This window comes from Megascapheus bottae, chromosome 32, assembly GCF_031878675.1.
Source record: "Megascapheus bottae isolate mThoBot1 chromosome 32, mThoBot2.hap1, whole genome shotgun sequence".
Lineage (NCBI taxonomy): Eukaryota > Metazoa > Chordata > Mammalia > Rodentia > Geomyidae > Megascapheus > Megascapheus bottae.
Window position 1 is genome coordinate 2173711 of NC_143540.1, and position 27701 is coordinate 2201411.

The following is a 27701-nucleotide window of genomic DNA, read 5'->3' on the forward strand; positions in this document are numbered from 1 at the left end:
CCGGTGGGTCACCAGGCCCGCTGGGGGGCCCTGGGCGGGACCGGGCGCCCCAGGAGAGGAGGCGCGGCGGCCTCGGAGCCGCCCCCGCGAGCCGGGGAACAAACGGGACATTCAGCCCCGGCCCCGCCCGCCGGGTCGGTCCGGGGAAGCCGCAGCCGCGCCAGGCCCGGGCCGCCCAGCGCCGCTCCCTGCGCTGCCCCCGCGAGCCGGGCGCCCGCGGCCGACACCTGGGCGCGCACGTGGGGGCCGCGGCCCGGGCGCCGAGGGGACCCCGCCCAGCCGCGCGCCGGGGCGGAGCTGGCGGGGAGCGGCGCGCGCGGCCCGGGGACCCCCGCGTCGGCACCGGCCATGAGGGGCGCCGGCGCCTGGACCCAGCTCTGCCTGCTGCTGCTGCTGCTGCTGCTGCCGCCGCCGGCCGGCGCCGCCGCCCGCCGGGCCCGGGCGCAGCCCCCCGAGAGGTAACGCGCGCCGGGCCCGCCTGCTTTGGGGCGCGGGGTGACCCCCAGCCCCCCGCCGCCCCCCACCCGGCGCCCTCGGGGGGCCCGGCCCGAGCACCACGTGGCCCCCGTGGCCCGCGCCATCCGCGCCCGTGCCCCCCACAGCGGACGGGACCCGGGAACCCCCTGCCGGGAGGGGATCCCCGCAGGCGGGCTGGGGTGGAGGGCAGCCGGCTCCCCGCGCGCTCCCCGCCGCACAGGCGGCTCTCCACGCGCATCCAGGTCCACAGAGCGCGGCGTTGTCGGCGCGGGGTCCTGAGCTTTCAACCCAAGGCTTGGCGCTCCGCCACTTGAGCGCAGCTCCACTCCCAGTTTTTGGAGGTTCACCGGGGACAGAGCTTCACGGAGCTGTTGCCCAGGCTCGCACACGCACACACACACTGAATAGCTTTTTTCCTGGGCTGGCTCTGAGTCCTCGGATCTAGCTCGGATTACAGGTGTGAGCCACGGGCACCTGGCCTACAATCCCAACGGGAGGACGGGGAGCCTGGCCTGGCCTGCTTGACGAGGCTCCCACGCACACATTTCAAGAGCTAGCAAGGCTCCGGCTCTGCAGGGTAGTACCCACGTTCACGCTTAGCCACGGCTCTGCAGGGTAGTACCCACGTTCACGCTTAGCCACGGGCTGCATTTTCCCAAGCTGAGATTAGATTACTAGATCGTGTTTGAAATTAAGGATTCTCTTCTCTTTCCTTCCCCCAGACCTGTTTTTACATGTGGCGGGGTTCTCACTGGAGAGTCTGGATTTCTTGGCAGCGAAGGTTTTCCTGGAGTGTACCCTCCAAATAGCAAATGCACTTGGAAAATCACAGTAAGTTGGTTTTTTTTTTTTTTTTAAACAAAGGTATTCTCTTGCAAGTGGTGGGATGGAAACTGCAGAGCTGAGCTCTTTTTCCTCTGGTGTTGGGAGCTAGGTTGGAGGCAGATGCTTGGAATATGAAATGCTGGATTTACTTCAACTATTTGGGCGATTTTATTTTAATGAAGTAATCCAGTAGTGCCCTGCAGTAAGACACCAGAAAGGACTGGAGAGATAGCACTTGAAGGAATAAATTCCTACAGCAGATGTTTCTGCAAACCCAGCCTCACTCCACTGAATTTCTACATATTCATAAATTAAGGCATATTTTCAGTCATGGGTCTGTTGTGACAAATGACCTTTGCACCTGCACGATTCCCAGGGGGAACCGAAGATGAGAGGTAGTGCTTTGGCTTTCCCACTAGAGAACAGAAAAAAGAAAAAAAGTCGATTTACCATCTCTGAGTAGAAACCACCCCTAGAGGAGATCTGGGAGAAGAGAACGATAAGGCGGTGAGTATGGAGTGTGATAAAATGCAATGGCTGGGCTATGCCACGTTCAGATCAGAAGCCAGAGTCAGACACAACTCACTTAAAACAAGAGGAAAAACAAAACAAAACACCATGTCTGGATTTCATGTCAGATTGAATCATCCAGTTGGTATGGCAGTAACTGCTCTCTTCATTTTGTGTGTTTTTCACTGTTGGGAAGTTTTGGGTAACTAGAAACATTGACTCATTAAGTGCTTACTTAAACAGGTTGTGTCACCCATCCTGTGATGCCTTTTATTGTTTTATGATTTTTTTCAGTGACAGAAATCACACCCAGAGTCCCAAACATGCTGGACAAACACTCTTTAACACTCACCTCCACTCCCTAACCCCACATCTCTTGATTCTGCATTAGGCACAGCTGGCCTGCAAGTCATGTCCATCTGCCTCAGCCTACTGAGAACCCAGACTACGATGTTTAACCAAAGCTCCCCTGACTTGCGTAAACTAGCACTTTGCTGTGTATAGCTGTGGTGCCACGTGGTTAACACGCACTGCTGGGAGAAAGCCCATCCCCTCCACTCTACAGAGGGAGATGCTTGGGCCAAAAACCACTAAAGACACTGACTTACTCAGATAATTGCTGAGCAATGGGTTTCATGCTAAGGGAAACGTCTTCCAAGGTGAGGAATTCCTCCCCAAAAGGCTGTTTGACAGGCAGGAAGGAGAGGAGAAATATTCATAAATGATGCGAAAATCCTAACACAAAAAGCAAAGCAATTACACTCTCTGGAGCGCATTTATTAAGTAAACACTCACCGAAATGGATTGTGTGACTACTCTATTGCAACACCACGGTGTTGGGCACAGGGAGCAGAAAGTAAGACATGATTTCTGTCTTCCAGGAAGGAGTTCGTCATCTGGTAGGAAGTAAAGGAAAGCAGTAGTTACAGGTAGAGTGTGGAAAGCATTTTGGTATATAAAAGTAACTATTGAAGAGGCTGAGATAAGAGGATCGTAGTTCAAAGTTGACCTGGGTAGGAAGATACCCAAGACTCTTACCTCCAATTAGCCACCAAAAAGTCAGAAGTGGAGCTGAGGCTCCACGCTTATAATCCTAGCTACTCAGGAGGCTGAGATCTGAAGACTAAGGTTCAAAGCCAGCTCAGGCGAAAAGCAAAAAAACTATTTAGGGAATAAGACAAGCAAAAATATATATAGCATGCGTGTGCGTGTATGTGTTCAAAGTCAACCTGGGCAGGAAAAAGTCTGCAAAACCCTTTATCTACAATTAACCACCAGAAAACTGGAAGTGGAGCTGTGGCTCAAAGTGGTAGAGCACTAGCCTTCAGTGAAAAAACTCAGGGATAGTGCTGAAGCCCTGAGTTCAAGCCCTGGTATTTGCAACATGCATGGGCACACGTGCACACACACACACACACACACACACACACACACACACACTACATAAGTACATAAGGCTGGTTTATATATTGATCATTTGGAATTGGCAGTATCACAAATGCCTCACTATTTCCCAATAGGACCATTAAACATCTGATAATAAGAATTTCAGTGCAGTTGTCCTGTGGTACTTTGGAACTTATGTATGTAGGCTAAAGTCATCATACCGAATTTATCCTCTAGGTGCCTGGTTACATTTAAAAGGCATTCACATCCAGCTTAAAGAACTTGTAGATTAAAAATGAAGTTGTAGATTTAATGCTTCTCAATAACTTTTATTCAATGTATGAGAAGACTGGCAATCGGAGCACCGGCTTATAGTCAACTTGAAACATACAGTGATGCTCTAGTGAGATCAGCCTGGGTATATAATTTGAGAAGCTAAATAATGAATCGAGGCAGGAACTTAACGTTTAAGTCACTTAATTACACCTAAGGGTTCATCAAAGGGTTCTAAAATTACTGTAGCTATTATTTGTCTGGTGTAAACAGCGGGATAGATAGAGGAATGGAATTTTGGCCCCCAACACGTATTTCCTGGCTTTAAACTATACACAGGATTTAGAATTATACAGAGACTTGAATTCCAATCTCAGCTGAGAGAACATATATATTTGCTTTACTAGATGCAGTTATTTCAATGGCCAGAATCGTTGAGAGAAAGCCGCACGAGGTGTCATGTTTCTGGGCTTGTGGTGACACTGAACCTCACAGAAGAGAGTAAGGCTGAGCTTCCTATTCTGGTGGCAGGAGGAAAGAGGGGAAGGGAGAAAGAAGCCAAGATCGCATATGCCCAGAAAGGCCTCCTCCCAGAGCCCCTTCTAAACCTCCACCACCGGGCAGGGACCAAGCCTTCAGCAGCCAGGTCTCTGGGGCACTCCAGGCCTGGAAACACTGTTGTATCTTTCTTCATTTTTGCTTCTGTCTTAGGTTATGCTAAACATATAGTAAAATGGACTGATTTAAATTTTCCAGTTTAGTGAGTTCAACAAAGGAAAGGGTGTTGTTGCCTTTTCTCATCTAAAAACTACAGTGGAGCCAAAGAAATAGTAATAAAAAGAGAAACAGGGCCGGGAGTTTGGCCTAGTGGTAGAGTGCTTGCCTAGCATGCACGAAGACCTGGGTTCAATTCCTTGGTACCACATATATAGAGAAAAAGCCGGAAGTGGCGCTGAGGCTCAAGTGGTAGAGCTCTAGCCTTGAGAAAGTCCAAGGACAGTGCTCAGGCCCTGAGCTCAAGCCCAGGACTGGCAAAAAATAAAAAATAAAAAGAGAAACAAAGTTCCTTGCCATGGGATTGTTGAAGAGGATCTGTGGTCAGCGCACTGCTGTTTTGGGCAGAATAACTTCATTACCACTACCGAGTCAGAGGTACCCTGCCTCTGGATTTTGGCTGAAAATGGATTATGAAATCAGACTTCCAGAGTGACTCAGCTGTTTATTAAACTTTATTAAAAGTTCAGTTTTAGTGCTTTGCTGTGAGTTTTAAAGTTTTATGGGGTTGACAATTTAAAAATAATAGGTTAAAGATTTGAGCAGATACTTCACCAAAATAAATATCGAATAAATACATATAAGATGCTTTTAGCATCATTATTAATGAAAACATTACCAGTGGCTCACATCTGTAATCCTAGCTACTCGGAGGCTGAAATCTGAGGATCCTGACTTGAAGCCAGCCTAGGCAGAGAAATTCAAGAGACTCTTTCCCCCCAACCCCCTCCAGTTACTTATAACAAAAAGCCAGACGTGGAAGTATGGCTCAAGTGATAAAGTGACAACTCTGAGACAGACAAAGCTAAGGAAGAGAGTGAGGTCCTGAGTTCAAGTGACAGTACCAGCACAAAACACTCTCTCTCCCTCTCTCTCTCTCTCTCTCTCTCTCTCTCTCTCTCTCTCTCTCTCTCTCTCTCTCACACACACACACATTAATAATGAAACACAATTTCCTACCTATTGCAACCAGAGTAATCAAAAAGACATGATGTGGAGAAACTGGAGTTAACACGGCTCAGGGTAATGAAAAACAATGCAGCCACTTTGAAAATTTTATTTGAATTCTTTTTAAAGTTATATTTTTAGCACATGACCTGGTAATTACCCTCTAGAGGCAAGAAAACAAAAGAAAATATAGTCTCACACTGACTGGACTAAGATGTTTGTAGAACCATATTACTAAGAAGCCAAAGTTAGATATATGAATTCTGTTTTATTGGTAAATTTGATTTTTTTTAATTGGACAGGATCTTACTATATAGTCCAATCTGGTCTTAAACTTATGATCCTCCTCTCTCAGCCCTCTAGGTGTATCAGCATACCCAGCTATGCACTAAAAATATCCATCAACTGATAAGGGCATAAACAATATGTGGTATATCATATAATACAATGTTCTTTAGCCCTAAAAGGAGTACCATACTCATTTATGATGCAAAAATGTAAGGATCTCAAAGATGCTACCACATCTTAGAAAAAAAAACACAACACATGCAAAAAGTGCCTCTACTGCATATTAGCTCATGACATGCATCCAGTGCTTTTTCTGTTCTGGAGAGAGAACCCAGGGCCTCGCATAATGCTCAACCCTGTGAGAGGGTGTGCATTACCTTACTGTGACTGCTTCATCCCAGAACAGAGGGCTTTGCTGTTCCAGTTCTAGTAAAATAACAGTATAGTTTTGGGGTTCCTGATCCTTCATAGGTTTAACTGATGAGAATCAAAATGACACAGTGTTTTCTTGAAACTGTCATTTCAGATCCCCTTTCCTGTTAGGCCACTGCACAGAAATCAGCTTTACCTTAGAAAACTGCTTGGGATAAAATTATAGCCCACTGTCATTAGGAAGTAAATATGTCTGCCACACAAGGGCCCCCTAGATAGCAAAAGGCTCCTCTGGTTTTTAGATCAGCTGCTCTTAAAAACAGCCCTCAGAAACTCATACTAGCACTCCAGGGTGGGGACTCCTTCTCCTCCAATCACGCTTATCCTGTTCTGGATTAACTCATGTTGACAACTTCTGGAGAACTGAATGTCCCCAGATGACTGTAAGTACTTTGTTCCCCCCTTTTTTGCGGGGGGGGGAGATGTTGAGAAATTGGCTCAATTTAATTTTCATGACCTTCTGCAATCTTTGATCATAAAACACAACTCTTAGGAAGAAATGAGTATCTTTACTTCAAAAGCTTAGACTCCTTGATAAGTGCATCGAGAGTCCATAAGGAAACCGAATGCTTGGGACCAATGTGGTACAGTTGTAGTGTCCCTCACCCGTCTGAGGTCCCAATTTGTTCCAGAGGACTGCGGGCTCTGGTCACACAGACCCTCAAGAGTTTCTATTTCAGAACTATGGACACATCGGAATACTTGAGACCAGGATACGTGATGGGAAGCTAGAAAACGTTTCCTGGCCCCCCCGCCTCAGCTTTCTGCATGCCTGGCCTCCAGCTGCCCGTGGTGGGCTCAGTAGATCAGACACAGGTCAACCAGAGTGTGACCATGGGCACAGGGCCGGCTGCAGAGATCTGGGAGGCCTGGGGAGGGTGGGGTGCCCATCAAAGCCTGGAGGGAAGAGTGGGTTCCCCTGAGAGAGAGGAGGTTCCTAAGTTTGTCTTTGAATTGAAGTGAGAGTCAAGGTGAAGTGCCTTCTCTCGGCCATGTGGGAAGGGTAATTAGGCAGTGTGCAAGCATCTGATAATCTACCTCTTGAAAGACAGACACATGTTTCGACCTAATTTGTCCATCACCTTTTCCGGGGTTACATTTAGGGGTTGGTGTGGGAATAGGCACTGAGCCACGCTGCCTCTCCCACGTCTGGTAAATAAACTGTGGCTTACAGGTTAGAGCCTGATGTCCTAAAGGTCTGGCGGTGGAACAGGGGCCTTGGAGATGACTGAGACAAGGACCCTGCAAATCAGACATGCTGTGAAGTCAGATTTTGGGGGGTGAAAGTTGTAGACTCAGAGATGACCATTTCTGCAGAGGTGTGTTCTAGAGGCAGACTAGTGTCTCTGTATTTTGCTATAGCATCCTGAAAATGCAAAGCAGCGACTTAAAATGCAGTTCCCAGATTGCCAGCAAGAGAGCTGGCATGGAACACGCTTGGCAAGTTTGCCTGTGATGGGAAGGACGTCCCAGGGGCTGTGGGGTGAGCTGAGGTCACTGCCCAAGCCTTAGGCTTCACAGTCAATGCCATACAGGGCCCAGCTGTTGACAGAGAAAAAAACAAACAAACATAGAGACATTAAATCGTTTTCCCACAGGCAGATAAGGAACTCCCCCTGGTCAACATAATCTCACAACATGGTAACTTTAACTGCTACCAAAAAAAAAAAAAAAAAGCGAGTTCATGGAGTTAGCATTTATAGATCGGGCATAGGAAGCTTCCAAAGAGCTATGCATGTTCTTACTGTACAGGCTGACTTAGGAGCTGGAGGTGACGACAGAGCCCACCTGTAGTCCAGTACTTGAGTGGCTCAGGTAGAATGCTGCTTAACTCAAGCCCTGCCTGAGCCACACAGCAAGGCTCGCTCTGTCTTGAATATGTAAAAATACCCCCCCATACCCTCCCAAAAAATGACCTAGAAAAGGAACATGCCTTTCGGAGCTCTGCTGCCAGAGGCTGAGCCTCTCTGTAGGAATCTTGTCCAGGATTTGTGCAGAGTTTTCATTTAGTACCTAAGGGATCCATTCATGCAACAAATATTTCTGAGGTTGAGCCTTGGCTCGGGCTGTGTGCTGTGCCAGAGGCCAGGGGTGCTACAGCGGGCAAGGCATGAGGGCATTTAGTCTCTCATAGTTCCCTCTTCAGAAAAAAAAACCTGGGGAAGTGACTGCAAGGGTAAGACTATCTACTGGGCAGAGCCCACTGGGGTTCAGAGGGTGACTGGGTGGATGTTTCAGGGGACGGGGACCGTTTGGGAGAAAACAGATGCAAAATGTTGACATGTTTTGCATAGACGGATACACACACAAATGTATGTATCAACACACTTTGAAGGTTTGTGGTTGCTGCTGAGAAAGGAAGGAGAACATGTGGCCTGAGATGGAGGGAAAGGAAGCCTCGCATTGATCCGGAATGTTTTATTTTACTAAAAGAACATTTTCAAATGTGTGGGCAAGTCAATTCTCATGGATTAGCATATGTGTATTATATTATTCTGTGCATCTTTCTGTGATATATATATATATATATATATATATATATATCCTTAACAAAGAAAAAATCCAGAGAAGGAACTCTTACCAAAGTTGGCACCACAATGGGGCCACCCCTGGCACAAAGCTGGGCACTCTCATCTCAACCAACAAGCTATGGATGAGGTACATGTAGAAGGAGAGAGGTCCAGGACTGCCCTGGGCCAAAAGCAAGACCCCACCTGAAAAGATAACTAAAGCAAAAATGGCTGAGTGTGTGGCTCAAGTGGTTGAGTTCCAGCTTAGCAGGTATGAAGCCCTGTACCACCACCACCACTGCCACAAGAAAGAAAGAAAGAAAGAAAGAAAGAAAGAAAGAAAGAAAGAAAGAAAGAAAGAAAGAAAGAAAGACAGACAGACTGCATCAGAAGGTATCACTTGATGTTGACTGCTCATACGAAAGACAAAGAACAGACGTTATACACTGGAAAGGCCTACCACTATATTTCATCTGTAATAGGATTTCTCTTTGACCTTCAATGAATGGTGACATTTGTCTCTGGGTACAAACCAACCCACATTGGTACAGATTATTTGTGTAAACAGACCTTTAAAAAGACAGGTCTAAAGTTTAGTAGCTCTGTTGAGATAAATTCATAAGAAACAAGACTGTTTCCCTAGATATTTGTGGAATTTTTTTTCAAAAGAAAATCAGTAATTATATTTTATTAGGGGTGTGGTTTACTGGAAAGCTTTTCCTATGGTTCGGATTTGAAAGAGGAAGAAAGGTCATCTTGGATAATCCCCTTTTTATTGTTGAAGGGCTGAGACTTGAACTCAGGGCTTCATGCATGTAAGGCAAACCCTCTGCCACTGAGCCACAACCCAGCCTGGTACCACACTTTTACTTTCTCGTTTTAGTCCTTGGCTAGATACAAAGGCCTGGTGTGTTCGCGACACTGTTTCCTGCTTGTCCCTTATCTTGACAGGTCCCTGAGGGAAAAGTGGTGGTTCTCAACTTCCGGTTCATAGACCTTGAGAATGACAACCTGTGCCGCTATGACTTTGTGGATGTGTATAACGGCCACGCCAACGGCCAGCGCATCGGACGCTTCTGCGGCACGTTCCGCCCAGGAGCCCTCGTGTCCAGCGGCAACAAGATGATGGTACAGATGATTTCTGATGCCAACACGGCTGGGAACGGCTTCATGGCCATGTTCTCTGCGGCTCAGCCCAATGAAAGAGGTACTGTTTCCATACAGTGCAGACAGAACTGTAACGGTGGGTGCCTGCCGGGGTCGGGGGCGCTTGGTGTGAGTTTACTTGGCTCTTTGAGGTGTGGTTACTCCTTTGCCCTAAGGCTCTAGATCTGTTCTCAAGCAGAGAACTCAGAAATACCAACCAACCACCAAGAGCCTCTACCCTTGCCTAAGTTTACATCCCCATTAGCTAATAGTCCTCAGACCATGAGTCTCCATACGGCTTTATTGGCCTCACCAGCATCGGGATAGAAACGTAAGAGTGGCATTTACTTTCTCGTGGTTTAATCACTTCAGGAGACCTATATTGTGGAGGACGCCTTGAAAAACCTTCTGGTTCTTTTAAAACTCCCAACTGGCCAGACCGGGATTATCCTGCAGGAGTCACCTGTGTATGGCACATCCTGGCCCCCAAGAACAAGGTGAGACTCCAGGCAATGGCAGGAGGGCATGCAAGTGGGACCTGCCCAGACAGTGTGGCCAGACAGTGTGGCCGTTGGCACGAGAGCTAAGGGTCCAGGGAGAGGAAACCATGCCAGACACAGGTGAAGACCCAAGCTGACTTGCCCTGGGTACTAGTTAAAAGTGCAAAGCCAGGGATTTAATTTCCTATTGTAGAATTGTCATTTGCAAAAAAAACATTTTTCAAAAATACAAATAGGTAAGCAGATCCCACGTAAGACAGGTCAACCCTGGAGCAGGGGGTGTCAAAAATCCCCAAGAATATCTATGTTTCAGGATCCCCACTGTCACAGCTCACACATCACGTCCTGGCTATGGACACACCCAACCCAGCCCGCATGCCTTGCTCCAACGAGGCCAGCCATGCACGCGCAGCTATCCAGCCCATTCAGCCTGCTTTGCTGGTCTGTTTAAGGGTGTTTGGAGGCTGCGGCTTTGAATAAAATTTGTTTCCCACAAAAGGCTTTGCTATAAACTATGAGTAGGGGCTGGAAGTAAAGCTCAGTGGTAGAGTGCTTGTCTGGCATGAGAAAAGGGCTAGGTTTCATATCCAGTGCTGTGCAAGTTGGAAGGATGGATGGGAGGTTGGATGGATAGATAGGTGGATGGATGGGTGGGTGGATGGAGAGATACATGGATGGATGGATGGGTCTACTCATGTAGTATTTATTAGCTCATGGTTAGATGAATTTTTATCCTTTCTAGGAGCTACTTTCAAATATTTTGAAGAACAGAACTTGACACAGGAAATAGATGAAGCTTAATACTGGAGCTTTTGAAAATAACTGTAAAAATTATTAAGAACATTACTAGCATAGGTCCTTTCGTTACTTAAAAAAAAAGAACATGACTAGCTGAGTGCTAGTGGCTCTTACCTCTTCTCTTTCTTTTCTCCTCCCAGCTTTATGAGACATAGTTGACAGATAAAAATGTATGTATATACATTATATAGCTTGATGCTGACATTGCTTAATTTGCAAAGCCAGGGGTTTCAAGGCATATGTTATAAAACAGACTATCATCAAGCTCCTTAACATATGCATCTTCTCTTCTACTTATGCTGGAAGCAGGTGTGTTTAGAAAATTTAAGATCTCCCTGCTTTAGACAGTTTTAAGTACTATATCTGCCAAGGTGTGCCATAGATCTCCAGAGACAATGACGGTCTTATTGTAGGTGGCTGGAGTTATACAGTGTGGCTTCCACAGAAGAACTGAGCTGTGGTGTGTACGATGCTAACCAATGAGGGTCCATCTGGGTTTGAGATCATCTTTTGTATGAGTAAAAATGAGAGGAAAGTTTTCTTTTCTTTTTTGTCTCTTGTTGGATTTGAACTCGGCCTGGGCACTATTCCTGAGCTCTTCCGCTCAAGGCTACCACCCTAGCTCTGGAGCCAAGTGCCACTTCTGGTTTTCTGGTGGTTAACTGGAGATGAGTCTCATGGACTTTAGTACCCAGGCTGGCTATGAACCTTGATCCTCAGATCTCAGCCTCCTGAGTAGCTAGGATTACAGGCGAGAGCCACCGCACCCAGTGACAGTTTCTTAATAAGAAGCACACAACAAGAAAAAGATATCTAAACAGAACTAGGGCACAGCTTAAACAAAAATTCTAGCATTGTACAAAGTGGGACAATGGGAGAAGCCCATCTGACATTATTCACCAGTATCATCAAACACACCTAACGTTGTGCTTCATCTAAAGCTTATCGAATTAAAGTTTGAGAAGTTTGACCTGGAGCGTGACAACTACTGCCGATATGATTACGTGGCTGTGTTTAATGGTGGAGAAGTGAACGATGCTAACAGAATCGGGAAATTCTGTGGGGACAGCCCACCTGCGTAAGTTAACACCTCTTTGTGGTTTTAACATTTGAATGGGTCTAACTTTGTTTCTTATGAAATTCTGTGGGGATAGCCAAAGGAGCATACTTGGCCAAGCAAACACAGTGCCCACTAGCTATTAGCAGTAATGCTTAGAGGACTTTGGCCTTTCGATTGAGCTTTTAGCTTTAAGCAAATTATTTTCTCACAGTCAGAAATGATGAGAAGGTAGATCTTTACCATTTCAGAGAGGTACCGCTTAAACTTTACATTTGTCTTCTTTTAGGCCAATTGTATCTGAGAAAAATGAACTTCTCATTCAGTTTTTATCAGATTTAAGTTTAACGGCAGATGGGTTCATCGGTCACTACAAATTCAGGCCAAAAAAGCTGCCCACCACTCCAGCCCCACCGGCTACCACAGCAAACCCCCTCACCGCAGGTAACTTTTTTAGTTTCGAAGTTTGTGCACATGCACTGCAAATGGAAAAAAGGATTCCTTTGGCGTACAAAAACTTGCAACTAAAGTAGCTACAGTTACTAGATTCCATAAACAGCCCCTAATTATGACAGCCAGATTTGCTTCCAAAGATTGCCATCTGTCACCTGCAGAGCAAAAACATGGTGGAGAAGCACTGTGTGTGTCTATTCAGATTTACTTTAAAATCTGCTTCACAGTTCTTAAAATCCTCCTGGCCACAGCCAGTCTCAAAGTAAGCATTTAGTCAGTGCTTGCTGGCTCTAATGACAGAAACAAGTTAACGTGGGAAGAATTTCTAAAGCCCTGAATGACATCTAGTCATTATCTATTTTCTTTTTAGTTTATTTTTATTGTTACAGTTAAGTGGTTGTACAAAGGAGTTGTCATTTAACAAAGCAGTTTATGGATACAATATATCTTGATCAATGTATCAAGAAAGCACCTTCCTATCCTCAGAGGACTATTCTAGGATTCCTTGTACAAATGAAGAATTACCTGTATCTTAAGTCTATTGGACTGGGTTTTTCTCAGCAGGGTACACACAAAGTGTATCTATTTTTAGTTCTGGTATTGGTTGCCTAGAAAGGAAAAAAAAAGAACAGGGCTACATTTGGATTATCTTTGCTCATGGGTTTAAAATTCCGAGGAGGTATTAAGTTGCCCTGAGGAAATTAGAGCAATTGTTGGAGGCATGAAAAATTTCTTTTGCATGGTTTATAATTATTTCATTGCAATGCCAGATTAGTGGCTCAGTAAACAATTGTTAATTTTAAGTAGACAGGTTTAGATGTAAACACCAATTCTACTTGACTTCATTTTCCAGAATCTTATGTTTTCCTTCTTTGAATTTCTTCGACTTAAGGTTTAAAACCCACTGTGGCCCTGTGTCAACAAAAGTGTAGACGGTCGGGGACTCTGGAGAGCAATTATTGTTCAAGCAATTTCGGTAAGAAATAAAACCCAGACTTTTCTCGCTAACGAGAAACTTGAGACTTCAAGCTTAGTCTCAAAGGAAATCCCGTGACTTTCAAGGCAAAGGGTCAATGCTCATGTGCCCAGGAAAATGTTTTCTTCCATTGTAGGTGTGTCAGCTTATAGTGTTCAAAGCATAAGATGAGGTGAGAAATACACGTATTCAGAAAAAGTGATTTTCTTTCACCTATGTTGAATAATGACTCTTGGTACCTGATACTGCTACTCTATATATTCTGGCTGACTCTTCCTGAAAAAAAAAATCCTGTATACTTTCTCCTTCACATATTTTGTACTTGCAGGTTTTTTTTTTCTCTCACACATCTGTGATTCAACTTAAATACATTAGAAGTGCAGCTAAGCTTATATTCAGAAGCTCACCTCACTTCAGAAGAAATTCAAATACTTCGCCTATAATGTGCTTGCAAAGGACTACATTAAAACCTGATTTCTGAAGTCCATTTGGGGAACTCTTATGAACTGGAACCTGAGGAGATAGTGCTTAAAAAGGACTTAGAATTTCTAAGAGCTTTTACCAGTTACAAAATTGTCCTTGCTGTGAACATTATCTCTCAGAGCTGCATTTCATTGTGTTGAGTATTTTTGTTCAAAGGAAATGTTTGAGAAGTCTTATCAGGCAAAGAAAGTTGTTAGTGCCCAAATAGGCTATCTAAAACAAAGGGCCTCCCCAGAGGCTGGCCTGGTGTTTGGCATCATGGAGTAATAACATCCCGTAGCTCCGAAGGGCTGGATTAAGGGGAGTTGGGAGACCATGGAGTCCCCAATCCGAAGGTCTGGATTAAGGGGAGTTGGGAGACCATGGAGTCCCCAATCCTAAAGCTGACTGCCTGGTGAGATTCCAGTAAATGGCACAAGAATGAAACCAAAGAGCCCCTCTACACACCATTTGCTATCATGTATAGGATAGTCTTCTGCAGGAGGGAGCTCAGGAAACCACCCTCCCTGGGCCTGGGGAGCCACCTGATTCCACCTGGCTGTCCCCAGGAATCAAAGTCCGGGAATGAGGTCTCTGGAGCGCAGTGCACTCCACGGGCACAAGGGCTCGCTTTGTATTCAAGTCCTGAGCTTGGCTGATAAATCCATCGACTGTGATTCACTTAGATGACACAGGGACCAAACAACGTCACTAGTGCCTCATGAGTTCTCAGCAGATTTAGGTGTCACAGTAATTGGGGAGTGCTACTGAGTTTTATCTGGGCAGTTACAAAACTATTTTTTGTTGTTTTGTTGTTGTTGTTTTTTTAAAATCTAGTGCAAGCCTCGTGCCACAGGGTATTGTCCTCCTCAAACTCCTACAATGCCAACAGCAGCCCTTTGAAAGAGACAGCATCTCTCCTTGTATGGCTTACAAGAGACTGTGTTTGTGACCACTGATGTGAACAAAGAAAGGCACTATATAGAAAAGGACCAACTGATTTTCTAGAGATTTTCTTTTTAAACAGAAAAATGTTTCAGGTTAGACTCAGTTCTATACTTTGGTCAAATGAGACAGAGAATGGACAAGAAGGAGAATACAAATGGGCCAGAGAGGGCCGGGAGTTTGGCCTAATGGTAGAGTGCTTGCCTAGCATGCACGAAGACCAGGGTTTGATCCCTTGGTACCACATACATAGAAAAAGCCAGAAGTGGTGCTATGGCTCAAGTGGTAGAACACTAGGCCTTGAGAAAGCCCAAGGACAGTGCTCAGGCCTGAGTTCAAGCCCCCGGGACCTGTAAACAGGCATGTGCACACCCACACACGGGCCAGAGAGCGACAGAGATCTGTGATCACTAGAAAGAGATAATAACCCACTGGGATGTGCAGAAGTTCAAGAAGAGGGGATGGCCAGGTAGGAATTGGAGGAGAGACAGAAGGTCGATGTTCACCCACACTGACAAAATCCAAGTGCTTCTTCCACCCCTCTGTACACTGCCTCTAAAGGTTCAAGGTCTTACTGAAATTTTACAAGCAGAGGCTCATAAACCAAGCTTTATATGGCAATTGATCCAAGTACCAGATAGAATATCTAAATTTTAGAGTCCCCATCAGAGCAACAAGTTCAACAAGTACGTACCTTTCTCTCCTAGTTATCAATAAACAGCAGCCAAAGCAACTAGAGCTCCACGATTTACTTTTTGGCAATATTGGGCTTGAACTCAGGACCTCACATTTCTTAGGCTGACGTCCTACCACTTGAGCCACACCAACTCTTGTGCTTCATTTTTGACATAAGATTCCTTTTTTTTTACCTAGGCCAACCTGGACTGTGAGCTTCCCTTTACACTCCCCACTATGGCTGAGATGACAGGCATAAGATATGACACCAAGTCTTTTCTGTTGAGATGGAGTCTTTTGGACTTTTTTCCCCCAAGCTGGGCAGAAACCATCATCTTTTTAATTTCCTCTTCCCGTAGCTGGAATGACAGACCATAGCCACCAGCACCCAGCTTTCAGAACCATTTTTTTTTTTTAAAAAACTCAGAATTTTGGTGACAAAGGCACAGAATCAAACTTGAGAAACTCAAGTCAGGCCTTTTCTTTAACATTCAACCATTTCATTTCTGAAACAGAAAACACTGATTTATTTTCAGTTCTGCTTGCCATTGCTTACATTTACCACCACCTAATTTCAAAGATGTTTTTCTTGTCTTCTGCAGTATTAACTGGCACGGTGATCACAACGGTCACTCGAGGCGGAAGCCTCCATGCCACTGTCTCCATCATTAATATCTACAAAGAGGGGAATCTGCCAATCCAGCAGGCTGGTAAGAACATGAGCGCCAAGATTATCGTGGTCTGCAAGCAGTGTCCTCTCCTCAGAAGAGGTAAGTGGTCAGGAACACTCTCATCCCTCACCGAGGGAGTCTCAGAGATCAGGAGCAGCACGGCAGAGCTTCCGGGAGCAGGAGATGGAACTTTCTAGGCAGTGGCAAGTATAGAGAAGGAAAGTTAGGACTAATATGTCGACTGTACTTGACAGCAAAGGACGGCCCCGGAGGGAGGTGGAACTGAACAGGAACCCCAATTTGTATAACTTGTGGAAAAAGAAGAGGTAGTCGAGGTAAATAATGAGTCTCAAACCTTTAGGGTTGAGTCAACTACGGAGAAAACAGTCAAGCATGTCAAGTGCCATTATTATGCTTAGAGAAAATGCCCAGCAAGCAAAAGGAAATGAGGCTGTGAACTTCAAAAGAGAGAATTCTAGCTAGGCAAGAATTTCAAGTTTGGAAATCATTGCGGGGGGGGTGTTCTTTTTAGCACCTATTTTTTTGTAAGATAACAGAAAAGTGTAAGAAAGATCTTAACTACCTGTGCCCTCAAAAAATGTACAACATAGACACACCTGTTGAGATGCAAATAAAAATTCAACAGGGTTGGTGGCTCAAGTCCTAGCTATTCAGGAGGCTGAGATCTGAGGATCGTGGTTCAAAGCCAGCCTGGACATGAAAGTCGTGAGCCTGTTCTCTCCAATTAACCACCAGAAAAACCCAGAAGTAGTGCCGTGGTAGAGCGCTAGCCTGGAGCTGAAGAGCTCAGAGTTCAAGCCCCACGACTGACAAAGAAAACAGAGCGAGTGAGCGCGTGAGAGAACTATTCATCTATGTATTCTCTTCCTTCAGGTCAAAATTATATTATTATGGGCCAAGTGGGCGAAGATGGACAGGGCAAAGTGCTGCCAAACAGCTTCATCATGATGTTTAAGACTAAGAATCAGAAGGTTCTGATGGCCTTGGAAAACAAGCGATGTTAGCAGAGAGAGGTGTCTACTTCAGCACACTCTGTTGTTCCCACGGAAAGATCTGCTCTCCCTAAGTAGAAAAAAAAATGCCCAGATGATTGAAGCAGGAGCTTCCTGAGAGGCTGACTTCCTTCTCCTGCGACAGAGGTGTGGGTCCTTGACAGGACTGATGGCAGTCCCGAGTCTGTACCGAGAAAAGTGTATCTGCAAACCTACGACCAGCGTGCTGACAGTAAACGGCGGTGCAAGCACTGCTCCTGGAAAGCTGCTTATTTGTAAATCTCTGTCAGAGGATATTTTTGAATTGAGTTGTGTGAGGAGATAAAAGAGAGGTTTTATAAGTGCATTATTTATAGTGATCACTTGTTTTTACCTTTAGGCATTTGCTCTGAGGTATTACTTTCTTCTCTTGCATTTCTAAGAATAATGCTTAATAAAACAGTTTTAACTGATTGTGAAGCAGCCATTAAATTCATTCTTGTATAAAATACACCCTACTTCTTTGGTGGTACTGGGGTTTTGAATTTAGGTCCAACCTATTCATTCCACTGGTAGCATAAAGCTTGAACAGTTTTAGGCTTTCATGGTTAGTCTTTTGATTTAGTTAAATAGCTAAATATAAATATAATACAAATATAAATAACATACATAGTCAGACCCTGGTGGCTCATGCCTGTAAACCTAACCACTCAGAGGGCTGAGACTGAAGGATTGTAGTTCAAAGCCAGAATGGGCAGGAAAGTCCATGACAGCCTTATCTCCGATTAAGCAGAAAAAAGTCCGAAGTGAAGGAATGGCTCAAGTGGTTGAGCATCAAAAAAGCCAAGGAAGAGCTCCCAGTCCTGAGTTCAAGCCCCTATACAGCACAGACACTCAAAATAAACCCAATGAACGCATTTTACTGCAGGCCTGTGTGGTTCCGCCTGCCTGGAAGGACAGCACCCAGGGACAAGAGCTTTCCAGTAAGACAATGCTACACTTCCTTGATGAGTCCTGGCACAAGTTCCCATAGCATCCCTCTGTTCCCAGCTAATGTCTTGGCGGGAAGGAAACAACGTTCATGTCAAGCCACTCCCGCCTGAAGGGTGTTCTTCACTTCCACACTCCTGGGCCAGGTGACTGGCCTGCTTATGGGAGTTATGTGCTCAGACAGGCATAACTTCTGGCTTCCTTACAGAGATGCATAGTTCAGCCATGGTTCTTCCCAAACCAGATGTAACCTGTCAGCCAGGGCTCAATTCTCACCATAAACAAGTCTGCCTAGCAACACAGTCGACATCATGTATTACCTAGTTCCTCTAGTAAACTGTAGCCAACAAAGGTCAAATTTTTAATGGAATGGGCAAAGCCTTTGCTAAGCCCCATCCCTAGTAGATTAAAGGAAAAAAATAACTTCATCTTAATAATGCAGAAAAGGCAATTAATTTAATTCCTCTATTCATAACAAAAAATAGGAACAAACTATGAAAAGAAAAGAATTATCTTCAAGCTGACCAGAAAGCCTCTAGCAAGCTTCATGCTGAACGCAAACGCAATTCTTTTAATAGAAATGGTAAAATAGAATGTATAAAAGAATCCTTTCTATTGAATAATAGGCGGCTGAAGACATGGCTCAGTTGGTAGAGCACCAACCAATAATCAAGTATCAGGTACTGAGTTCTAGTACTGGTCTTGGACAAAAAACATAATGAAAGTTTTATACAATGTAATGAGAAGAAAATCAAACATGATATAAAGTTTAGAACGGACATGTTACTCAGATAGACTATGTGAGGTAACATAACCTGTAGGTGATTAGAATCGTTTCAAGAAGGGAGGGAGGAAAAGATGGAAGGAAGAATTGGGGGAGAAGAGAAGGAAAGAAGACAGGAAAGAGATAGGAGGAGAAGAAGGAAGGGAAGAAGAGAGGAAGGGAGGTTAAAGTGGTACTAGGCTTCCCCTTGCACGTGCTAGGCCTAGCCCCACAAAAAATAAATAAAATGGAAGCAGCAACTCTGGCGTTTGTCACGGGGGTAAGCAAGTACTCTCTGTTTCTGGCGTAGCCTGGCTTGGTACTTTCTGAGACTGAGTCCCACTTTCCGATTTGTGTTCACTGTCTCCCTTTAACACTTACGTACCTGAGGGTCTCGGCTCGATCCCGGTCATAAAAGCCTTCTTTTCCTGTTGTGTTAATTTGGTTGGGTCTAAAGGATTCTCTTCTTTTTGGGCTTCTTGTTGGTGTGGGCCAGGAGACATGTCAGCATGAAATCTGGAGAGCAGAAACACATACTATAACTTCTCTCCTGGCTCATTTGCAGAGCTGGGGCGGCCCCCATGCCTACCACAGCAACGCCATCATTCCTTGGGTCCTCCTCTAGCTTCTCTAACACTGGTGTGTCAACAGCACACTTCTAACAGTTCTCTCTCGGAGCACATTTTACCCCTGGAGCTAGGAGAAGCATTACATGTGGCAGTCTACCTTCAAGGACTCCATGTTGAAACCGCTATCTTCCTTCTCACCTGCAGATCCTACAGACTTCCAGGCCCAGCATCAAATGCAAAAACAATAGCCTTACAGGGTCGCTCACCAACTGCAATAGCTGTACCATCAAATCCTTACGAAGTACAACACGTGCACACCTCATTAATTTCACCTTGAGACTTTGCAGAAAGCTTTTATGAACATTCACAAGTCAGGCCTTGGCGAGACATATTATTTCTGACATGGTGGAAACAGCTAACAGGGACGTTCAACTGCTGCTGGAGGTAGGAAGAAATGCCACGGTGATCTGAGGTGGATATTTTGCTTTGTTATCATGGAAGTTTAAAAAAAACAGCAATGGTGAGTTTCATACTCCAAAAAGGTTAACTTTATAATGTATGAATTATATCTCTATTTTTAAAAGTAGATGATAATACAACGAAGAGACTGTCAATGTATAATCTAATGCCAAGTTTTATTCACCTTTTTTCTTACAATATGCTGGCATTCAAAATATACCTCATAAGTAACTCATGCATACAACAGGCACTCTAAAATATTATAATCTAGTATTTTTTAGAATGACTAAAAATTCCTGATGTAAAATCCCCATTGAGAAGTGTATACTCCCATAGTAGACAAAATATATAACTTTACAATAAACATTTTTATAAGAATTAGCCCAAAAGAGGGAACACTTAAACTCTGGAAATTAAGAAATAAAGAGTAAAAAGCAAGATGAAATACACCACTCACATCTTTAGACAATGGTCCCTGGGTCAGTCAGTGGTGCTTAGACCATGGGCTGCCTGCACCCGTGGTCCTGAGAGCAGAACCTGGAGTTAAGAAGATAATTCTGTGCCTTCTTAGCTGGAAATGCTGCAGGAAAATGAGGCAATAGCCTAGGAGAAGCTTCAGCTACACGGTTACATGAATGTCGAAAGAACAAAAACTAAGTATTTTATTCTCAACTTAAAAAAAACAATGCTTTTCATCTTCAGCAGCAAGAACATCTATAAATAAGCATGAAGTCACGTTCGTGGAAGCTCTGCTCGGTTCTGTGGGAAATGCTGTGGGAGAGAAGCTTAAGAACTGTAGCTCAATTATTGAAGGGTCATCCAGTGCCTCACCACACCAAACAAAGAGGTTGTACCACTCTCCTATTTTGCAACTACGAAGTTCACTCCAACTTGAAAAAAAATTATAGCACTATTATGATAAGGAAGAGTTAAAAGCAAGAAAATGCTGGAAAAGTGACTATGCAAACATTTTATGGCCAAAAAATAAAACTGCTGACTGACTCTCTTTTTTTAAATGACATAATTCTATAAAAATTTAAATACTCTGACTGAATTAACACATGGAAATACCTGTAAAATACTATTAAGTGAAAAAACAAAATTAAAAATATAAAATGACTATAACCATGTAAAAGTAAATATGTTACAATAACAAAGATGAAATGAATTTAAATTGATAGAAACAGAAATAGATTCAAATATTAATTAAAGTTTTTTCTTTTTGCTTAAGATTGTGACAAAAGAAAAAATAAAAAATAGATTATTAGATAAAACTATACTCTTAAACAATAACTACAGAACTATATGTGGACTTCTAAAACAGATATTTTAAAAACCATGACTTATATTCCAAGTGTATTTTATGGCGGAGATCAGCTCACATTGGCTGACTGTCATTTGAATTTGTGGACAATCTGTGCACTTACGATTGCCCCTCTTCAACAGGAAAGACATCATACAGCAGCATGCCAACAAAAATCTATGAGTTTTGCTCCTACAAAAAGTTATTGACAGATGGTTTTTAAAAAACTAATTCTATATACATATTTTACATAACATATTTATGCTATAAATATTTGAAGAATGGCTTTTATATAATAGTTTATTTCAATATATGTCTTATTAGTTGAATTGCTAGTTGTGCAAATACCCAGTCATTCAGATCTGTTATTGAAGATTATTCTTTCTAGGACTGAGAAAATGGTTAATTTCTTGGATAAAACATAGCATATTTAGAAGTCCGAAAGCCAAGCAAATCCCGTATTTCGTTCCGGAATTTGGACAGGTCTTGGCGCAGCTCATTGAGGTTCTCCACGGTGGCCTGGTCTGTGCTTTGCATCCTTTGTCTCATGGAGGTTAGATACCGATGCACTAAGCAGCACATTACTTTCTGGTAGTTCTCGTCTCTCTTTTGTTTCAAGTTTCTCCACTCCTTCAAAACAGACAATATTATACTAATGACATGCTGTGGATAGGTATGTATATATACTCATAATGAAGAAGTATACACATACATATACATACATAGCTACACTTTACTTTGGGTGGGGAACAGACACTGGGCTTTGAACTCAACACCTTAGTTTCAGTCCATTTTCTTACAGCTAACACTTTACCACTTGTGCCACATGTTCAGTCTGGCTTTTTGCTGGTTATTTTGGAGATTAAGACTCTTGGATTTTTCTGTTCAGTCTGTCCCTTGAGTGTCTGGCTCAAATTACAGGTAGAAGTCAACAGTGTGTGGCCAAGTAGGTAAAAATTTTAAAAAGTCTCAGACACAAACTCACCATTTTCCCTCTTACTTTTTCCTTCCTCCTTCCTTTATTGTTTTTGAGAGAGAGAGAGAGTTGCTCCATAACCCACACTGATCTCAGACTCATGATTCTGCTACTTTGGCCTCCAGAGTGCTAGAATCACAGGCATCTACTGTCACACTCAGATCAAACACATCTTTATTAGATGACAGTTTTGTCATGATGTGGCATAAAATAATATTCAATACTTGCTTAAAATAAATGTAGGCTGGATATTTATCTAATTTATTCTCCTTTAAGGTGCATCTTGATTTTAAAAATTAGTGTTAGGAATCCTCAATTTATCCTGTGATTTGCTGTCTTACAGGCCAAATACGGCTCATATAACCTGTGAGCCAAGGTTTTTACAAATGTTTGGAATGAATTTTATGATAGGTCATTTAAAAAACTTTGAGGCCTAACTAGACATAAATTCACCCTAATAAAAATTACATGATTTTTTTACAATGAATATTGTCATATTTTGAATTCTACCAATAAAAGTTTATTGAAATTTTTTCTTTCTTGCCATAATATCTCTGATTTTGGTTTGACTTACAAAGTATGAAACAATGACACTGTGGTCTTTTATAGGAAAGATGTGCCAGTCTCTGGTTTATAAGTAATATATACTGAATTACCAGTACACTGTATAATTTCAAAGAAGACACAGAAAAACAGGAATGAGTTTAGTAATCATGTTTTACCTATGGTAAAAGAATAGTTAGCATTCTGACTTATTTCCCATGCTTTCAAACTATGAGGTAAAAATTCATATGCTGGGGAAATTTGACAAGTTAAAATAAAGCTCGGTCCTGTGACTCACTCTTTGGTTTTTTTTTTTTTTGTTTTTTGCCAGTCCTGGGCTTGGGCTCAGGGCCTGAGCACTGTCCTTGGACTTTCTCAAGGCTAGAGCTCTACCACTTGAGCCTCAGCACCACTTCTGGCTTTTTTCTATGTATGTGGTACCGAGGAATCGAACCAGGGTCTTCATGCATGCTAGGCAACTGTGACTCACTCTTATTTATTGAATGCTTAGGTAGACAGTGTGAGCAATACGGAAGTGGGAAAACAAAGACAGTCAGTGAGGAGCTTCGGCGATTAGAAAGTGCTCTTCCGCGGCTCGCGGCACGCGGCACGGCTGTGCTGCTCACCTTCAAGCTGTTCTGCCGCTTGACCTGCCCTTTGGGAGTGTGCGAGCAGACCCACTTCTTGAGGCTGCTCATCACGTAGCACATGGTCTTTGGGGAAGGAATGATGTTGAAGGGGGGCGGAAGTGTACACTTGTCATCGAAGTAGCTAAGCCACAGCTTTGCTCGCGCGAACTTCCATTCCTTATCCTCATGATTCTGTAGGAGCAGGGGAAGAGCAGTAGTGAGTGTGAACACACAAGCAGGAGGAAAAGGGGAGTTAATGTTTAGAATGGTCTAAATGCACTTTCTACATACTTTATGGACAAAAAAAGCTGGTCCGAGACCTGAAATCATCCTACATTTTAAAATCTAGATTTAACTTTGAAATGACAGGAGTTCCTAGGTCTCGTCATCTTCACTTCATGATCTGTACGATGCAAAGCCTCACAGAATGGACACTTACTGCTATCAACTGAAAGCTTTTGTGAAGCATGGCGACCAGGAGTTTGGTAAGGACGATGACAACCACGACGTTGTAAGTGCCAACAATCACCGCGCCAACAAAAGACTGCAATTCTTCTCCGTAGCTAAACCTTGTGACAAAGATTGCCACGTGCGCTAAGGAGAATATATACCAGAACAGAGCAAAGCAGGTGCCAATGAACCTGGAAAGACACACAAATTAAAGTAACAATTAGCAAACACTAAAAATTCCTTTGATCAAAATCATACAAGTGAAGCATTCATAATCCTTGCATAATATTTTACAAGAATAAACGAAAGGGGCCAGGAGTTTGGCCTAGTGATAGAGTGCTTGCCTAGCATGCACAAAGACCTAGGTTCGATTCCTCTGTACCACATGCATAGAAAGAAGCTGGAAGTGGTGCTGTGGTAGAGCTCTATCCTTGAGCAAGTCCAAGGACAGTGCTCAGGCCCTGAGTTCAAGCCCTAGAACCTGCAATAAGTAAATAAATAAATAAATGAAACCAGCTGGGGACTCACGCCTGTCATCCTAGCTACTCAGAAGGCTGAGATCACGGTTTGAAGCTAGTCTGGGCAGAAAAGTCCCCTATTTCCAATAAAAGTCTCCTATTTCCAATGAAGTACTCAAAAAATCTTGGGGCCAGGAGTTTGGCCTGGTGGTAGAGTGCTTGCGTAGCATGCATGAAGACCCGGGTTCTATTCCTCAGTACCACATACGTAGCAAAAAACCAGAAGTGGTGCTGTGGCTCAAGTGGTAGAGCTCTAGCCTTGAGAAAATGCAGGGACAGTGCTCAGGCCCTGAGCCCAAGCCCAGGACTGGCAAAAAAAAAAAATCTGGAAGTGGTGCTGTGGCTCAAGTGGTATAGCACTAGCCTTGAGCACAAAGAGCCTCAGGGACAGCACCACCCAGGCGGAATTCAAACCCTGGGAGCAGGAAACAAAAAAATTAAATTAATTAAATAAATGGAATTAATTCCCAGGGCACAAGATCTGCCTTTTTGGAACAATGAAACAAACTCAAAAGAACATAAATTATTCCCGTGTTTAATTCTGTATAAGCACGGTAGCCTACATGGTAGCTGGATTAGATTTTGTCACTCTTCCACTCAAAAACTTCCGTTGCTTTTAGTCACAATTGAGCTCCAAACCTTTTCCAGGGCCAGCAGGTCCCATGATCCAGATAAGCTGTCCAACCTCCTCTCCTGCCATCTCCCTCCTGATTCACCACTTTTCCTTCCCACTGGCTCTGGCTGTGCTGTGGACAGGCCCACCAGGTTCCCACTGCTGGGTGGTGGCTCTCAGGGCTTCTTCTGCTTGTGATTATACACTCTTCAGTCCCCGGCTTCACGGTAGCTTTCCCTGAATCTCATCTAACCATGACTTCTCACACACAAGCTTGAGTTGTCCTTCTAGCCCTTACACTGACATATTTGACTTGCCTTTTCATTGCCTGCGTCCCGATACAAGCTCCATTAAGATTTCTATTTACAACTACTTCAGTCAGTTGGGGCAAAGAACTGTGTTAAATGAACACATATTCATCAAGTCTCATTTTATAAATAAGAAAAAAAAGTAAATTCTCCCTCTCTTTCTCCCTTTTTCTCTCTCTCTCTGTCTCTCTCTTGTCAGTCCTGGGGCTTGAACTCTGGGCCTGGATGCTACCCTGAGCTCTTCAGCTCAAGACTAGTGCTCTACCACTTGAGCCACAGTGCACATCCAGTTTTTTGGTGGTTAATTAGAGATAGGAGTCTCAGGGACTTTTAGTGCCCGGGCTGACTTTGAACTGTGATCCTCAGATCTCAGCCTCCTGAGTAGCCATGATTAAAGGTGTGAGCCACCGGGGCCCAGCTACAAAGTAAATTTTTTTAAAGAAAAATTGAATTACTTGTTTCTGTATTCACTATCTGATAAAGATATTTAGTAGAAATATTTTGGAAGACACTCACGAATGGAAAGTATCATTGCTTTGCTGTTCACAAAAGATGCCCACACAATCCTTCTGTTCTTTTGGAGTATATCCTTTATCATAGAGCTGTGTCAGTCCAATTGTGAAGGAAAACAAAACAAGAAGGAACATCCCAAGAAATTTTCCAAAATCTTGCAGCATCTGCCCCATAGAAATCTGTGGAATGTATTACATCGATAGTAACATTATCAAAAACTTGACGTTATACCTGACACAAACATGTGCTTCACAGGCCATCTCCGTTAATCCACCTAGCTGAGTAACTTCAGCACCTAAGAGCATGGGAAACTGAGCTGTTTCACAGAAAATCATGCTAGCGATGCCAATCTGAGTGCTGGATGATCTGGTCCTTGACTCTGGACGTTGCTGCTTTCTACTCGACAGAGGTCAAGGTAGGAACATACTTAAGTGTGTATGTAGATGTGTGTGTGTGTGCATGTGTGCGTGTATGTGTATATGTGTGTGTACTTACAATGTCTCACTGGATGACCAAGGAGAACCTGAGCCTGCCAAGAGCTGGGTGACAGGCTATGTCAGTCAGGTCTGCTTAATGCCATGCTATGTGAATGGTGCTTGAATAGTATGATTTTATTCTGCTGTGTGCCAGACAATTTACACAACCATTTACAAATAAATAAAAAATACTGAGGAGTTACAAAGATCTTATCTTTGATCTGCTAGTATCATTTCTAGAGTTTTATCTATAGGAAATAATCTATCAAAACCAAATTGTCTCATATACAGTATTATGCAGAAGAGCAAAAACGACCTATGTATATTTGGTGGGGGAAAGGTTAAGGTTCATTATGTTGTAAAAGATGCTGACAATAGGGAACAATAATGATCTAGTTATTCTCTTCCCAACCTTCCATAATCACCTGTCCACAATTAGCATAACTGCCATAATTACCTGTCTAAAAATTCTACATTCAGGTCAACATAGAACATATCTACAAAAGATCCTCATTGAAACGCCATCAAATCAAACTCCAAAGCACATGAAGGAGCACGTGGAAGGAAAAGGAAAAGATCATGGTATGAGGCCAATCCAGGGAAAAAGTCTAGAGAGGGAGGAGGCTAATGGACCACAACTGAATAAAGTCTGAATGCCTGAAAGCAGGTGTTGTTATTATTATTATTAGAAACAAAGCAGGTGATCAGTCTCCTTTCAGTTGCTCATTGTATTCCCAAAGCCAAGTTTAGCTTCACATCATGACAGAACAGTTTCAGTGGATAGGTAGAGAGGTGTAATATCTGGCATACAACGATACCTGATCTTTAAGAAAGCGTTGGCTGTTTACCTGTAAAGGACCCAGGACAGAGCTGGTGGTATACATAAAAAAGAGGCGGAGGTAACTCAGCACGTTTGCAAAGGCAAACAGCCCTTCTGCCACCAGGGTCGGGTGGAAGGCGTCCCAGTCCTTGCGATCAGCAAAGTCATGAAACTGCAGTCAGGAAGAAAAGCCAGATGGCATACTTGAGTTTAGGACAGAAAAGGAAATCTGAACTCTTGGATGAAAAGCTAGATTTCTGTCAAATTCTAAATAAAAATATATACTCACTTGAAAATTTTAACTAATTTAACTAGTATTAAATAAATATTGAAAATATAACTTTAATCTAAATTTAATTAATAAATACATTTGCACTAACTTTTATGCTTAAAAAGATAATAACTGTGACTTAATGTATGCAAAAATATTATATAATGGATTCCACTGATATAAACTATTTTCCAGATTAATATAAAGGTACTTTACCTAACAGTTATTTCAAATACACATAGGTGAATGAACTAAATAACCCAAGCTCAGCTATAAGAAACTGGCATTGGGGCTGGGAGTTTGGCCTAGTGGTAGAGTGCCTGCCTAGCATGCACAAAGACCCAAGTTCAATTCCTCAGTACCACATACATAGAAAAAAGCCAGAAATGGTGTGGTGGCTCA

The 27701-nt window shown here is 43.4% G+C and overlaps 2 protein-coding genes across 5 annotated transcripts in view; one reads left to right on the plus strand and one right to left on the minus strand.

Moving 5' to 3' along the window:
* The first annotated feature begins 214 nt into the window (after positions 1-214).
* Positions 215-17572, plus strand: Pcolce2 (procollagen C-endopeptidase enhancer 2). Its single transcript, XM_090323326.1, has 9 exons — positions 215-458; positions 1200-1308; positions 9375-9630; positions 9942-10066; positions 11809-11945; positions 12214-12368; positions 13270-13353; positions 16038-16205; positions 17001-17572. The coding sequence occupies exons 1-9, from the start codon at positions 349-351 to the stop codon at positions 17129-17131; spliced, it is 1275 nt and encodes a 424-aa protein (XP_090179452.1). The 5' UTR covers positions 215-348; the 3' UTR covers positions 17132-17572.
* The window catches only part of Trpc1 (transient receptor potential cation channel subfamily C member 1), a 40054-nt gene continuing 25221 nt past the window's right edge, over positions 12869-27701 (minus strand). For 2 of the 4 annotated variants that reach the window (XM_090323324.1, XM_090323325.1), the window contains 6 exons: positions 27057-27200; positions 25736-25911; positions 23770-23971; positions 23328-23522; positions 19237-21812; positions 16201-16299 (listed from right to left, as the gene is read on the minus strand). In XM_090323324.1, the coding sequence (XP_090179450.1) occupies positions 21585-21812; positions 23328-23522; positions 23770-23971; positions 25736-25911; positions 27057-27200 (945 nt within the window). In that variant the 3' untranslated portion in view covers positions 16201-16299; positions 19237-21584. Of the gene's footprint in view, positions 12986-16200; positions 16300-19236; positions 21813-23327; positions 23523-23769; positions 23972-25735; positions 25912-27056; positions 27201-27701 lie in introns of those variants that run through there. The other 2 variants (XM_090323323.1, XM_090323321.1) reach the window with 2 other exon arrangements.